The sequence below is a fragment of the Scyliorhinus torazame genome, chromosome 2 (genome assembly GCF_047496885.1).
Source record: "Scyliorhinus torazame isolate Kashiwa2021f chromosome 2, sScyTor2.1, whole genome shotgun sequence".
NCBI classification, from domain to species: domain Eukaryota; kingdom Metazoa; phylum Chordata; class Chondrichthyes; order Carcharhiniformes; family Scyliorhinidae; genus Scyliorhinus; species Scyliorhinus torazame.
Window position 1 is genome coordinate 361,784,100 of NC_092708.1, and position 13,567 is coordinate 361,797,666.

At 46.5% G+C, this 13,567-nt stretch overlaps 1 protein-coding gene across 2 annotated transcripts in view; it reads left to right on the forward strand.

Moving 5' to 3' along the window:
- Positions 1-13,567, forward strand: part of LOC140404135 (protein unc-79 homolog) — a 347,086-nt gene that overhangs the window by 293,928 nt on the left and 39,591 nt on the right. For both annotated transcript variants that reach the window (XM_072492555.1, XM_072492562.1), the window contains exons 43-45: positions 6,381-6,470; positions 9,778-9,953; positions 11,752-11,935. In XM_072492555.1, the coding sequence (XP_072348656.1) occupies positions 6,381-6,470; positions 9,778-9,953; positions 11,752-11,935 (450 nt within the window). The remainder of the gene's footprint in view (positions 1-6,380; positions 6,471-9,777; positions 9,954-11,751; positions 11,936-13,567) is intronic.

The window sequence follows — 13,567 nt, forward strand, 5'->3', positions numbered from 1 at the left end:
GCCGAGGGGGAACTGAAAACGGAAGAGGTGGTCGGGGCGGGGGTTCCCCGTCTGGGGGACTGGAGGGTGCGTGAGGCGCGGGCACGGGACTGGCCTCGAACAGGAGATGGCTAGTTGGCAGGGGGCGGGGGGGGGAGAAGCCCCCCAATCCAGCTGATAACGTGGAATGTGAGGGGCCTGAATGGGCCGGTTAAGAGGGCCCGAGTGTTCGCGCACTTAAAGGGACTGAAGGCAGACGTGGTCATGCTTCAGGAGACACATTTGAAGGTGGCAGACCAGGTCAGGGATGGGTAGGACAGGTATTCCATTCGGGGCTGGATGCGAAGAATAGAGAGGTGGCAATACTGGTGGGGAAGCGGGTGTCGTTTGAGGCCAAGAACATAGTAGTGGACAATGGAGGTCGGTACGTGATGGTGAGCGGTAGGTTGCAGGGGACGTGGGTGGTATTGGTAAATGTATACGCCCCGAACTGGGATGATGTTGGATTTATGAAGCGGATGTTGGGGCGCATTCCGGACCTGGAGGTAGGAAGCTTGATAATGAGGGGGGGATTTTAACACGGTGTTGGACCCAGCATTAGATTGTTCCAAATCTAGGACCGGAAAGAGGCCGGCTGCGGCCAAGGTGCTTCGGGGGTTTATGGACCAGATGGGGGGAGTGGATCCGTGGAGATTTGCCAGGCCTCTGGCCAGAGAATTTTCTTTTTTCTCCCACGTGCACAAAGCCTACTCCCGGATAGATTTTTTTGTTCTGAGCAGGGCGCTGATCCCGAAAGTGGAGGGAACGGAGTATTCGGCCATAGCCATCTCAGACCACGTCCCGCACTGGGTGGAACTGGAGTTGGGAGAGGAGAGGGACCAACGCCCATTGTGGCGTTTGGATGTGGGACTACTGGCAGATGAGGAGGTGTGCGGGAGGGTGCAGGGGTGCATTGAAAGGTATTTGGAGGCCAACGACAACGGGGAGGTGCAGGTGGGGGTAGTATGGGAGGCGCTGAAGGCGGTGGTCAGGGGAGAGTTAATCTCCATCAGGGCTCACAGGGACAAGAGAGAGGGCAGGGAAAGAGAGAGGTTAGTGGGGGAGATATGCAGAGGCCCCTGAAGAGGGACTACTCAGGGAGAGGCAAAGTCTCCAGACGGAGTTCGACCTGTTGACCACAGGGAAGACAGAGGCACAGTGGAGGAAAGCACAGGGATGTATGAGTATGGGGAGAAGGTGAGCCAGATGCTGGCTCATCAGCTCCGTAAGAGGATGGCAGCGTGGGAGATAGGTAGAGTCAAGGATGGAAGGGGAACTACGGTGCGGAGTGCGGTGAAAGTAAATGAGGCATTTAAGACCTTCCATGAGGAGCTGTATAGATCCCAGCCCCCAGCGGGGGAAGAGGGGATGCAACGTTTTTTGGACCAACTGAGGTTCCCGAGGGTGGAGGAGCAGGAGGTGGCTGGTTTGGGGGTGCCAATTGGGTTGGTGGAGCTGATTAAAGGACTAGGGAGCATGCAGGCGGGGAAGGCCCCGGGACCAGATGGGTTCCCGGTTGAGTCCTATAGGAAGTACGGAGACCTGTTAGCCCCGTTGCTGGTCAGGACTCTCAATGAGGCAAGGGAGGGGGGGACCCTGCCCCCGAAAATGTCGGAGGCGATGATCTCTTTGATCCTGAAGCGGGATAAGGACCCACTGCAATGTGGGTCGTATAGGCCGATTCTGTTCCTTAACGTGGATGCTAAGTTGCTGGCAAAAGTGCTGGCTACGAGGATAGAGGACTGTGTCCCGGGGGTGATTCACGAGGACCAGACGGGATTTGTAAAGGGCAGGCAGCTAAACACCAATGTGCGGAGGCTCCTAAACATGATAATGATGCCATCGGTGGAGGGAGAGGCGGAGATAGTGGCAGCTACGGACGCGGAGAAGGCCTTTGACCGAGTAGAGTGGGAGTATCTCTGGGAAGTGTTGCGGAGGTTTGGGTTTGGGGAGGGGTTTATTAGTTGGGTTAAGCTCCTATTTAGAGCCCCAGTGGCGAGTGTGGTTACGAATCGGCGGAGGTCGGAGTATTTTCGGCTGTATCGAGGGACGAGGCAGGGATGCCCCCTGTCCCCCCTGTTGTTTGCATTAGCAATTGAACCTTTGGCCCTGGCATTAAGGGAGTACAGGAAATGGAGGGGGGTAGTCCGAGGGGGAGAGGAGCATCGAGTGTCGCTGTATGCAGGCGACCTGTTGCTGTATGTGGCGGATCCAGTGGAGGGGATGGTGGAGGTCCTGCAGATCCTAAGGGAGTTTGGGGACTTCTCGGGCTATAAGCTCAATGTAGGGAAAAATGAGCTCTTTGTGGTGCGACCAGGGAAGAGGGATAGACGACCTCCCATTGAGGAGGGCGGAAAGGAGCTTTCGGTACTTGGGGATCCAAATAGCTAGGAGTTGGGGGGGCCCTGCATAAACTTAATTTGACGCGGCTGGTGGAGCAGATGGAGGAGGACTTCAAACGTTGGGACATGTTGCCACTCTCGCTAGCGGGCAGAGTACAGTCGATTAAAATGATGGTCCTCCCGAGGTTTCTTTTTGTGTTCCAGTGCCTTCCAATCATGATCCCCAAGGCCTTTTTTAAGAGGGTAGGCAGGAACATTATGGGATTTGTGTGGGCGAGCAAGACCCCGAGGGTAAGGAGGGGGTTTCTGGAGCGTAGCAGAGATAGAGGAGGGCTGGCGTTGCCGAATCTGGGTGGCTACTACTGGGCAGCCAACGTGGCGATGATCCGTAAATGGGTGATGGAGGGAGAGGGGGGGGCATGGAAGAGGTTGGAGATGGCGCCCTGTAAAGGAATGAGCCTGGGGGCGTTGGTGACGGCACCGCTGCCGCTCTCGCAGACAAGGTAGACCACGAGTCCAGTGGTGGCGCAACGCTAAAGATCTGGGGTCAGTGGAGACGACACAAGGGTGTGACGGGAGCCTCGGTGTGGTCCCCGATCAGAGATAACCATCGGTTTGTCCCAGGAAGGATGGACGGGGGGTTTCAGAGCTGGCATCGGGCAGGGAATAGAAGAATGGGGGACCTGTTCATTGATGGGACGTTTGCGAGCCTAGGGGCGTTGGAGGAGAAGTTTGGGCTACCCCCGGGAAACGCTTTCAGGTACATGCAAGTGAGGGCGTTTGTGAGGCGACAGGTGAGGGAATTCCCGGCACAGGGGATTCAGGACAGGGTGATTTCGGGTGTATGGGTCGGAGCGGGCAAGGTGTCGGCGATACACCATGAGATGAAAGAAGAGGAGGAGGCTTTGGTAGAGGAGCTGAAGGGCAAATGGGAGGAGGAGTTGGGGGGAGGAGATTGAAGAGGGTCTGTGGGCTGATGCCCTAAGTAGGGTTAATTCCTCTTCCTCGTGTGCCAGGCTTAGCCTGATACAGTTTAAGGTTATTCACAGAGCGCATATGACAGGGGCGAGGCTGAGTAGGTTCTTTGGGGTGGAGGACAGATGTGGGAGGTGCTCAGGAAGCCCGGCGAACCACGCCTATATGTTCTGGTCGTGCCCGGCACTGGATGGGTTCTGGAGGGGTGTTGCGAGGACTATATCTAAGGTGGTGAAAGTCCAGGTCAAGCCATGTTGGGGGCTAGCACTATTTGGAGTGACGGACGAGCCGGGAGTGCAGGAGGCGAAAGAGGCCGGTACCCTGGCCTTTGCGTTCCTGGTAGCCCGGAGGAGGATCTTGCTATTGTGGAAAGACGCGAAGCCCCCCAGTGTGGAAGCCTGGATAAACAACATGGCAGGGTTCATCAAGCTGGAGAGGATAAAGTTTGCCTTGAGAGGGTCTGCGCAGGGGTTCTTCAGGCGGTGGCAACCGTTCCTAGACTATCTCGCGGAGCGTTAGATGGATGTCGGTCAGCAGCAGCAGCAACCCGGGGGGGAGGGAAGGGGGGACGATTCTTTCGGGGGGGGGCGGTAGAAGGGTGGGCGGAGAAGGTTTTTTTTTCCATGGGGCACTTGAGTAAGGAAATACATAAACATATGGGAAAGTCGATATGTGCGGGAAGAACCCCTTGTACAAAGTTCTGTATTAGGTTGAATTGTTATGTTTATGTCTTGCTGTGCGACTTTCCTTTTCTTTTTTGTTACGGGGGGGGGGGGGGGGGTTTGAATGGTTGAAAATTTTTGTTGAAAAATTCTGAATAAACATATTTAAAAAGAAAAAAGAGAGTAAGGGAAGATTACAGAATTTGTGAAAACAATATCCCTCATATTAATACAGTAACAGAAGAAGAATATTTTACGGGATGGTGCATTTCTTTCTATGATTTTCTACATGCATTGTAAACTAATTAAAAGATACACTTGACATATTACAAGATTTTAAATGTTTAAGTTACAAGAGCAGAGCTTGAGCAGTTTACCTAACCATCATAAAATCCAGACTGTGTTACAGATTATGGCAGCATAATATAGATGTATATTATTGTTTAATCTAGATAGTGGTGGTTCTTTATGTTATATCAGAGGAAATGCATAATTACTGAACCGTGTTTGTTATTGTATTAAGTAGTCTCATAGCAATTTATTATTGATATTAATTTCATAATGTATTTATCAAAACATTTTTAGTATAAAATGAGGAACAAAACTAGTTTCTTAAAATGATAATATGGTCATTATATATTTTATCTTGTACTAAATTGGTGCAATGATTTTAGACTTAGTGCCTCTAAAGATTTGGTTTCCATTCAGAAATCATGATTTTAATGCCTAACTTTGACACAAACCTGAGTCTTGCTACCTTTATTGCTGACAATCTGAGCTTGGCAGCTGCAGGAGTGGCTTGCTGCAAGCATGTTCTGCTGGATACATCAATCTGACAGCTGGTGTGTAATGACCTTGATGATTGTCATGGAGAATTCTAGTGTAAATGCTTCCATTTGAAGTTGAAAGAGAAGTGAATGAGTAGAAAGAAAACATAACATGCAAATATTTGGCATCTTTTAGGACATGCCACATCACTTCACTGAAAATGAGATGTAGTCACTGTTGTAATGTGATGAAATGTGACAAAGCGTTTGTACGCAGCACAATCAAGTTATAAATGGTCTAATAATGTGCTTTGTTGATAATAATAATCGCTTATTGTCACAAGTGAAAAGCCCCTCGTCGCCACATTCCGGCTCCTGTTCGGGGAGGCCGGTACGGGAATTTACAGTGATGCCAATTTGGGGATTAATATTGACCAACACCAAGAATACTAACCTGCTCCTTGTGAATAGTATCAAGGGGTACTTGGTAGCCACCTGAAAGGGCAGCAGAGGGTGAGACCTTTTGGCTCTTCATGCCGCAGGATCTTCTGTTTCCCAGCGGCGTGGGGTGGAATCAATGGGAAATCCTGCAGGGGAGAAACCTAGAAAATAGAAGCAAGAGGAGGCCATTTGGCCCTTTGAGCCTGTTCTGCCATTCAATATGATCCAAGGCTGATCACCCAACTCAGTAACCTGTTGCCACTTTCCCTCCATATCCTATGATCCCTTTAACCCCAAGAGCTATATCTAATTGCTTCTTGAAAACATACAATGTTTTGGCCTCAATGGCTTCCTGTGGTAACAAATTCCACAGGAGTACCACTCTCTGGTTGAAGAAATGTCTCCTAATCAGTCATAAAAGGTTTACTCGGTATCCTAAAGTTATGACCCCTAGTTTTGGATACCTCCACCATCGGGAGCATCCTTCATGCGTCTACCATGTCTAGTCCTGTTAGAATTTTATAGGTTTCTTTGGGATTCCCCCCTCATTCTTATGAACTCCAGCGAATATAATCCAAACTAAATCTCTGCTCATACATCTGTATCACCATCCCAGGAATCAGTTTGGTAAACCTTCCCAGCACTCCCTCTGTAGCAAGAACATCCTTTCTCAGATAAATAGACCAAAATTACACACAATATTCCAGGTGTGGCCTCACCAAGGTCCTGTATAATTGCAGCAAGGCACCCACTGCGAAAGATAGTACCCCTGGCAGTGCAGCACTCTCCCCAGTAAACCACGATGGGGTGAAGCAGTGTTGACAGGGATAAGATGTTCATTATTTTAGATCTAAAAGGATAAATATTTAATTTGAAAATTGTATTTTGAGTGTAAAAAGTGTTCTTAAACATATATAGAATATTACAGATTACAAATTGAGGTATATGTTCTATATTCATATAGAGTAATTAATGTTACATTTATCTTTGTAATTCTTTGATTTGAAACAAGCCTAAAACAGCTTGAAATATATATGTTCAACTGTAAAATGAAACTGAAACTTCAGCAATAAATTCATTAATGCAGGCACTCCGGAAATATCAGTTTGACACTGTATGAAATAAGCTATTCATGTAGCCTTTGTTGATGTATATCTCTTTATTAACTCTTTCAGTACACAACCTCAGCAATGGAGTGCATGCGACAGTATGTAAATGAGCTTCTGGACTTTATAGCAGATATGCACACACTGACCAAATTGAAGGTATGTGTATCCTAAAAATTCTGTTTCACCCCTCGTGTTTTTGAGGCTCCATCGTAATGCAGAAGGAATGGATTGGAAAACTAGGCCTCTAACCTCGGCTGGAATTTTCCAACTGTTCTTGCCGGCAGGATCTTCTGGTCCCGCCAATGGCAACCCCCCCACTATGAGTTTTCCGGCAGTGGGGGGGGGCGGGGGGGCCATACAACAGGTAAGTCCATTGATAATGTTAGGAACAGAAGATCCTGCCACCGCCAAGCACGTGGCAGAGACGCGTGGGAAACCCCACCCCTCGTGTCAGAACATTAGGCTTCCCATTGTAAGATGACTTCAGTGAGGATGCAGTGCAGACTTACTTGGATGCTACCTGATATGAAGAGATACAAATATTGAGAAATTGAGTCCTTTTTGTTAGGATAGTACATATTAAGAGCTGATATGATCAACATCTTTAAAATTATGAATGCATAGAGCAGGATAGTGGAAGCAGGCTGTTTTCAGTGGTTGGGGCACAAAGAACAAGAGGCCATAGATACAAGAGTAAATGTTAGCTGTTAAGAGGCAAGGTTGGACTGGTTGGGCCTGTATCCATTGATGTCAAAATGAAGGCTTGGGGGCAGGATTCTCCGGCCTCCCAACCACATGTTTCCCGGCAGCGGGATGCGACACGCAGTTTGCTGGCGGCAGGATTCTCTGCTCTCCCTGCTGTCAATGCTAATTCCCATTGAAGCCACCCCATGCCGCCGGGAGAACCGTGGATGGGGGTGCACTGCTGGCAGGACCAGAGGATCCCGTCGCCAGGAATTCCAGCCTAGACTGTGGATCGGTGGATGAAGGAAAATCTACATGGAGTTTAATACTGACATGGACTGGGTGGGTCAAAAGGTCCACTTCCATGTTAAAATTGCCATGCATTATTGTGTTGAGCCTAATGATCAAAAATGTGATCTGGGGTGTGGAGAAAATTATGCTGCATTACTGGTAAACGTGAAATCTGACCATCTTTCAAGCTCCGACTGCATGTCAAAGTACATATCTGTTCTGTATGAATTAGGCTTTATGCCTCATGGGAGACTCTTAAGAAATAGTCTTTTAATGGCACAGAAAATACGTTTTTTTTTTTTTGCATTGCTGCCCCTACGAAAGCTGAAAAGGCAGGTTTTATTTTCACTGACTATGCTAAACAAATGAACTACATCCTCTGAATATGATCTGCAAAATAAACTTTCTGAAAAGAACTTAATGAGCAAAAATTCAATAAGACTCATTAGTAACCACAGGGATTGCAATGTGTGTTTATTCAGCATGTTTAGCAGGGTGGTTCATGGGTGTGTGTGGCTACCACAAGTTACAATTAGCCTGCACTTCTTAAAGGCATTCTGCACCTTTTAAAGAGTAGGTCCATTCTGGCCACAGTAGCTGATAGAATAGGAGTACCAATGAAGCAGCAGGTCAGAGAGATGAACCCCCAGGTTCTCTGCTTGATGCAGTGCTGGAGGCCTTAGTCCAGGAGATGGAAAAGGTCATGTGCAGGGGGCCAGGAAGCCATCAAGGCACAAACGTTGAAGCGAATGTGAGGATGTAGCCACAGTGGTCAATTCAAGGAATCTGACTACGAGGACTTGGCTCCAATGCCCCAAAAAGTTCAATAACCTTACTGTGATCCCATCGGCTCCAACCTGAATGATACGCTTGTGTAGAAATGAAGGGCTTTGGCAGCATCATCCTTGCTCTACTATCTGCTGCAAGTGTGATTGGAAAAATTGAGGGACATTTCAGTGACTATCTCCTTTGTGAACTGTAGCTACCTCAGACACTGCACCTGGCTGAAGAAGAGGTAGGAAAAGTGCTCGTAGATAGGTATGGGTTTCTATGGCAGCCTTTCTACTGATAGGCCTTCAAACTTCACTAAACCGCTTGGAATAGTTCGACATCTTCCACTAGTGACAGCCAACAATTTTTCAGAACTCCTTCGACAGCACAGTACATATTACCTCCACTTACTCTGCGGTAACAAAAGAAAATCAAAAGCCTCACCTGAAAGTCCTATGCTGATACCTTTTAAAAGTGTTAGTTGGAGCCTGGGACAGGGTGGATCCTCATGCGAATGAATGTATGTTCGGCTGAGAGTGCATAAATGTTAACAAGATCTACAAGATCCAAAATGGAGCGTGGGCACCTAATCAGCTTTAGACACTGAATGGCATATGGTAGGATACAGGACCAGACTCCAACTGTTGTTAGGATACCGGACGAGAACCCCAAACTATTTTTCAATTTGTATAACTGGGAGGAAATGAAGGAAATAATGGAAAAGCTTTAACTTAGTATCTCCACCTGCCACTAATTCCAATTAGGCAAGTTAGAATGCTAGTTATAAATAAAGTTAACAAAACAGGTTACTTGCTTATCTGCGCAGATCTTTGAAGAGAGAGAGAGAAAAACTTTTTAAGAGCAAATACAGTGCACTTGTGTCTCATCAGAACATTCTGCTCAACCTAACAGCATTTGGGAAAAAACGAGGACTACAGACAGACATGGCTCCTTCCATTAATGATGTCCCATCACTGCTTAGCTACAGCTAAAAACAATCACACATAAAGGATCTACTCTGCAGGGAATCTCCAGCAATCATGACCACATCCAATTAGCCATCTCTCTGTAAACAAGTAAATCATTAAAATCAATCATTAGCTCTCCTTTTATGGCTCCTTAATTACAGCTTTAGTAGATACATTGCCTGTATGTATTTTGAACCAGGGTTTTTAATAACATTACAGTCACAAGTATGAAATATAATATATAACAATTTCTACATTCATCACACATCATGATCTGCCCATTCTGCATGCTTCTAGTCTATGAACGGCGCATCTGCACTAGTGTACTTAGAAGCACGGTTTCTGGAAGCAGGTCAGCAGTCATTTTCTGTCCTCCAGGCTCCACTGGTCAACACCAGTGTACTACAAAGCCAAGCTTTGATTCAGCGAGGATGGGAAAGAATTGAGAGTGTATGGAATTGCCAGTTTAACCATAGTGGGAAATATTTGACTGTGCTAGGGACACCACCCAATCTCTTACCCACACTGAATAAAATATTCGCAAGAAGAGGCTGCTAAATCCAAGGCACCAGCGGTGAACCACAAGACCATAACTAGGATTTTAGGGAAAATGAATTCTGGCTGATTCCCCACCAAGCGCCCACCCACCCAAACACCCCCACTATCCCATAGTCCAGGAGCACTGAGAACAATTACAGCAATGTAACTATTTGTGATCTAATAGAAGTTGCAAAATCTTTGCTTTCCAGGGCCACATGAAGACTTGTTCTCAGCCTTTGCATGAAGATACATTTGGCGGGCACCTTAAAGTGGGATTAGCACAGATAGCAGCAATGGAAATTACCAGAGGAAATCATCGTGATAATAAAGCAGTCGCTCGCTATTTGCCATGGCTGTATCATCCTCCCTCCGCCATGCAACAAGGGTAATGTGGTGAACTGTAGCACTATGTTGTCATATAAATGTATACTTTGTTTCTAGAGATCAAAGCTACCATTTTCTACAAGTAAAATAATGTAGTTCAGCGAATTTTACATTGTGTTTCCACAATGTTCTGAAAGTTACTTTGTCCTGGATTTTGTGATCAGAGTGAAGGAACGGCGCTTGCTGCTGCCCTTGAGAAAAGCTGACCACAAAGATTCGGAGAGCATCAAATTCCTATAGTCTGACATGATTTTGAATTGACGCCATCTATAGGGGATGTGGACCACCCAGCAATAGGCTGACCAGCCAATTAGCTTCTAGAATTATTACAAACGGCAATCCAGATGTAAAAAGTACAAATATTAACCACTTCTTAATCACTTTATATCAAGCAAAATAAAGATTGGTACAGGCGCATGGGATTAAGGTAGCAATATTTAAACAATTAACTACAAATTATTCTTTTCAGGGTCAGTGAAGTTGTTCAGCAGTATTTATGATATAGTACACAGTTACTCCTGTGTGAACAGGCTTAACATTTTCAATAACTTTTACAATTAGAAATGTATGTAAAAAGTTGAGACCAAATCACTAATTTTGTGTTCATTGCATCTGTGATGACTGCAACAGTGCACCCTGTAGAGAAAGCAGGGTATTACAGCAAAATAAAGGCAAAATACTGTGAATGCTGGAAATCTGAAAGTAAAACAGAAAATGCTGGAAAGACTCAGCAGGCCTGACAGTATCTGTGGAGTGAGAAACGGGGTGGGATTCTCCGTTTTGCTGGCCCTGTGGTTTCCCGACAGCGTGGGGCTGCCCCACAATGGGAAACCCCATTGACTGGCCGGCGTAATGGAGAATCCCGCCGGCAGGTTGGGGCATAAATGCGGCGGGACGGAGAATCCAGCCCAGGTTTCGAGTCTGTATGACTTGTCTTCAGTGCTGGAGGGATAGGGATGTGATGGATTATATAGTTGGTGAGTGGGGTAGGGAAGGTGGAGCAAAATCAGTCAGGGATAAGTGGGAACTCAGAAGAGATTGATAAAGATGTCCTGGACACAAAACAAAGTGGGTGTTAATGCTAGTTTAAAAACTAATGGAGGTGCTAATAATGACATAAAGGTAGGGTAGCAGACAGCCTTAATAGCAGAACGAGGGTCAGCGCTCTGTGAAGCAAAATAATTTACAGGTGGCCCTGTGCCCGAGGGGGTTGGAGAAAAAAATCAAAATGGGAAAAACTTCATGGTCTGGAGTTGTTGAAATCGATGTTCAGTCCCAAAGGCTGTAAAATGCCTAATCGAAAGACAAGATGCTGTTCCTCCAGTTTGCGTTGAGCAACCTATTCCTGACCTTCATATCCTGCTTCAGCTTCTCCACCCTCCTCCCAACTATATAATCCATCGCATTTCTACTCCTCTTCAGCTCTGAAGAAGAGTCAAACGGGCTCCAAACATTAACCCTGTTTCTCTCTCGACAGATATTGCAAGAGCTGCTTTCCAACATTTTCAGATTTTATTCCTGTCAGCAACACACACATTCCACATTTCACTGTGTATGTGCAGATGCCAGAAATTGCTGTATCCATACTGTAATAATAGAAAACATTGACAATTTCACCATCATTTCAATTGCAAATTCTGGCCTATTATGTTGATTCGAATTTTGTTTGGTGAAGTCCTACATTTCAGGAATTAGTAACAAAATCTAGAAAGACATGAAAAATGTATTATTAAATATGAATCAGACTATGAATGCCTAATTGTATTTTTTTTCTTTTTCTGTTCCACCAAATGTTATAGTCCAAAAGAATTTATTGAGTGCGTTTCCCACGTTCGTCTTTTGTCGTGGCTGCTACTGGGGTCTCTTACACATAGTGTTGTGTGTTCAGGATCCACTTCATGCACACCTATTCCTTTGGATGCTGGTCCACATATTGCAGATCATCTTATAGTTATCTTGATTGGATTTCCTGAACAATCCAAGGTAATGTGAACATTTCACAAATTGGAATCTGAACCCTTAGAATCTAGAGAATGCCATGCAATGATTCCTAAACTGCAAACTCTGCATTATTTGACTGCGTAAAAACCTAACATCTGGAATTTACACAGTTCTCCTGAGCTACTACTGGAATCCTAAGAGACAAGCTATGAATGGCTAAAAATTACCATTTCATTTGTCCAGCGTTCCTGCTGATCTCCTGTTGAATTAATGATCAGAGATTGGAAGGATCTGTAAAAGGTTTCCTCCCATTCAGCCAGATCAAACCACTCCATTGTATCTGGAACCTCATCTGTGGAGTGCTGTATCGTTAGCTTTTGAGGTTTAGGAGTACACTACCCCTTGCTGTGTGTGTATTCACAAATATATACAATTTTTAACATTTTATGAGGTGAATGTACTTTGTTTTGGGTACGATTTTTTTGCCCAACAGCTCTGCATGTTGTTGTTATGAACTGTCATGCTGAGATTAATTATTGGAATAACATTACTGTAGACTTATATAAAAATAATCTGTCCTTAGTTTTCGGAAAACACTGTGACCGTGAGACACCTCTATAACTTTATCTCCAATACTGGGAAGCCAGTCACTGCTCTTCACAATTTTGGCCGCTATTCTTTGGGGCTGCCCGCTGGATGTGGGATTCGCGATGGTCCTCCGAATCCTGCATCGGACCAAAATCGGGATTCTGCCTGTTGCGGGTCTCTGTGCTCACCCCGACAGCCTAACGAGTTTCCCAGCGTCCCGCAAGCTCCCCGTCCCAACCTGGCGGGTCCATGCAAATAGTTCATTGGAGCTATTTTACATCTCATCGGCAGGCAGGATGCTTGACTCATTATCCAGCCGGGATGTTCCAGCCTCCCAATGGCGGCTTGCAGTTTGAGGGGCGGCAAGGTGGTAAGTACCCTCCCAAAAATTGCTGCCAGGGTGCCGAGGAGGGTAGGGCGGAATGGTAGCACAGTGGTTAGCATGTTGCTTCACAGCGCCAGGGTCCCAGGTTCGATTCCCCGCTTGGGTCACTGTCTGTGTGGAGCCTGCCAGTTCTCCTCATGTCTGCGTGGGTTTGCCCCAGGTGCTCCGGTTTCCTCCCACAAATCCCGAAAGATGTGCTTAGAATAGAACGTAGAACATACAGTGCTGAAGGAGGCCATTCGGCCCATCGAGTCTGCACCGACCCACTTAAGCCCTCACTTCCACCCTATCCCCGTAACCCAATAACCCATCCTAAGCTTTTTGGTCACTAAGGGCAATTTATCATGGCCAATCCACCTAACCTGCACGTCTTTGGACTGTGGGAGGAAACCAGAGCACCCGGAGGAAACCCACGCAGACATGGGGAGAACGTGCAGACTCCGCACAGACATTGACCCAGCGGGGAATCGAACCCGGGACCTTGGCACTGTGAAGCCACAGTGCTATCTACTTGTGCTACCGTGCTGCTTGTTGGGTGAATTGGACATTCTAAATTCTCTCTGTGTGCCCAAACAGGCGCCAGAATATGGTGACTAGGGGATTTTCACAGTAACCTCATTGCAGTGTTAATGTAAGCCTACTTGTGACACTAATAAAGATTATTATTATTATCATGGTAGGTGGGGGTCAGGGGGGCTTGC